The sequence below is a fragment of the Mus caroli genome, chromosome 5 (assembly GCF_900094665.2).
Source record: "Mus caroli chromosome 5, CAROLI_EIJ_v1.1, whole genome shotgun sequence".
Lineage (NCBI taxonomy): Eukaryota > Metazoa > Chordata > Mammalia > Rodentia > Muridae > Mus > Mus caroli.
Genome location: NC_034574.1, coordinates 127,722,332 through 127,723,679, shown reverse-complemented (window position 1 = coordinate 127,723,679; position 1,348 = coordinate 127,722,332). Strand labels below are relative to the sequence as shown.

Sequence of the window (1,348 nt, the reverse complement as noted above, 5' to 3'; positions counted from 1 at the left end):
CTAAGCCTCATTATCTCCGGGTGGTTCCCTTCTTGTAACCCAGGCATTGACTGGAAATGCACAGGTAGCTCTCTCGGGTGTCTCCAGGAGGTTGTTACCAGGAAATCAGCCTTGCAAAATGAGAAACTTTCTCCTGCCTGCCAAGCGCCCTGCTCGCCCCCGCGGTGTCTTCTGCCCTCGCGCGACCGCATCGCGGTACTGCACCNGCTCGGAGCTCTTTTAGGTCTTGTTCTGGGGATGTGAGCACGCTTCTCCAGGAAGGAAAGCAGAATGGCGCCCCCTGGCGTGGTGCAAGGCAGCGTACACTGATTCCTTTGTGCCCCCAGCTGGTCATCCCTGCTCCCAAGACTGCACACTGGTTCTTCAGCCTGAAATTGATGGGGAGAGGGAAAGGACAGAGAAAGAGGCCTGGGGGTGGGGGGTGGAGGTGAGGACAGAGGGGTCTCAGTTGAGGATGCTAAACTGAGGCTTCTCCTATGGGAAAACTGCTACCCTTGCGGTCCAACTTGGAAAGTAAGGCCATAGAGAGCCCATCTCCTCCCTCCTTCATTTTGTTCTCCTTTCTCCACATCCCTATCTCCCTACCACTCAACCCCCCACGTCTGGCAGTAAACTAGGCGATTCTGAAATGGGCTCTGAGTTTTTTCCCAGGTAGTAGGTAGACAATTGATCCTAAGGATAGACATCTGTGATGATCATGGAGCCAGACTTGAGCTCAGAGGAGCAGGTAAGGGGAGCTATGGCAAAGGGTAGTGTGTCATGTGGCAACTGGGTCCCCATGGCAACTGGACCCCCACCCTATGGCATCTGTGAGGTCACCCTGCCTCTCCTGGCTGGAGGAATGGGTGGAGGCCAGACATGGAGGCCGCTCCCCGGGTCAGATCTGGCCTTCTCAGAATTCTTCTGCGGGCTGGGAGGCTCTCTGCACTGGTAAGTAGGGTATGGAGAGGGCACCTGGAGATTCAGCCATTCTCAGCCACCAAGGAATAAACAGTCAAGTCCTGAGAGCCCCATCTCCCAAGTGCTGTGGCATCTTGCTTCCTTCTCCTCCTCTCCCCCTCCTTTCTCTTCTCTCTTCCGTGTGTGTGTGTGTGTGTGTGTGTGTGTGTGTGTGTATGTGTTTAAGATAAGGTTCTATTATGTAGTCCTGGTGGTGTCCTGGTACTTTCTGTGTAGACCAGGCTAACCTTGAACTCAGAGATTTGCCTGCCTCTGCCTCCCCTGTGCTGAGACTAAAGATGTACATTGTTATTCCTAGCCCTTCATTTCTTTCCCTTAAAAAGATTATATATTTATGTCTATAAATAGTGTGTGTGTGTGTGTGTGTGTGTGTGTGTGTGTGTGTGTG

The 1,348-nt window shown here is 52.9% G+C and overlaps 1 protein-coding gene across 1 annotated transcript in view; it reads left to right on the top strand.

Moving 5' to 3' along the window:
• Positions 1 to 830: 830 nt before the first annotated feature.
• The window catches only part of Tmem270 (transmembrane protein 270), a 4,781-nt gene continuing 4,263 nt past the window's right edge, over positions 831 to 1,348 (top strand). The window contains exon 1 of the mRNA XM_021163727.1: positions 831 to 930. Coding sequence (XP_021019386.1) covers positions 859 to 930 — 72 coding nt within the window. The 5' untranslated portion in view covers positions 831 to 858. The remainder of the gene's footprint in view (positions 931 to 1,348) is intronic.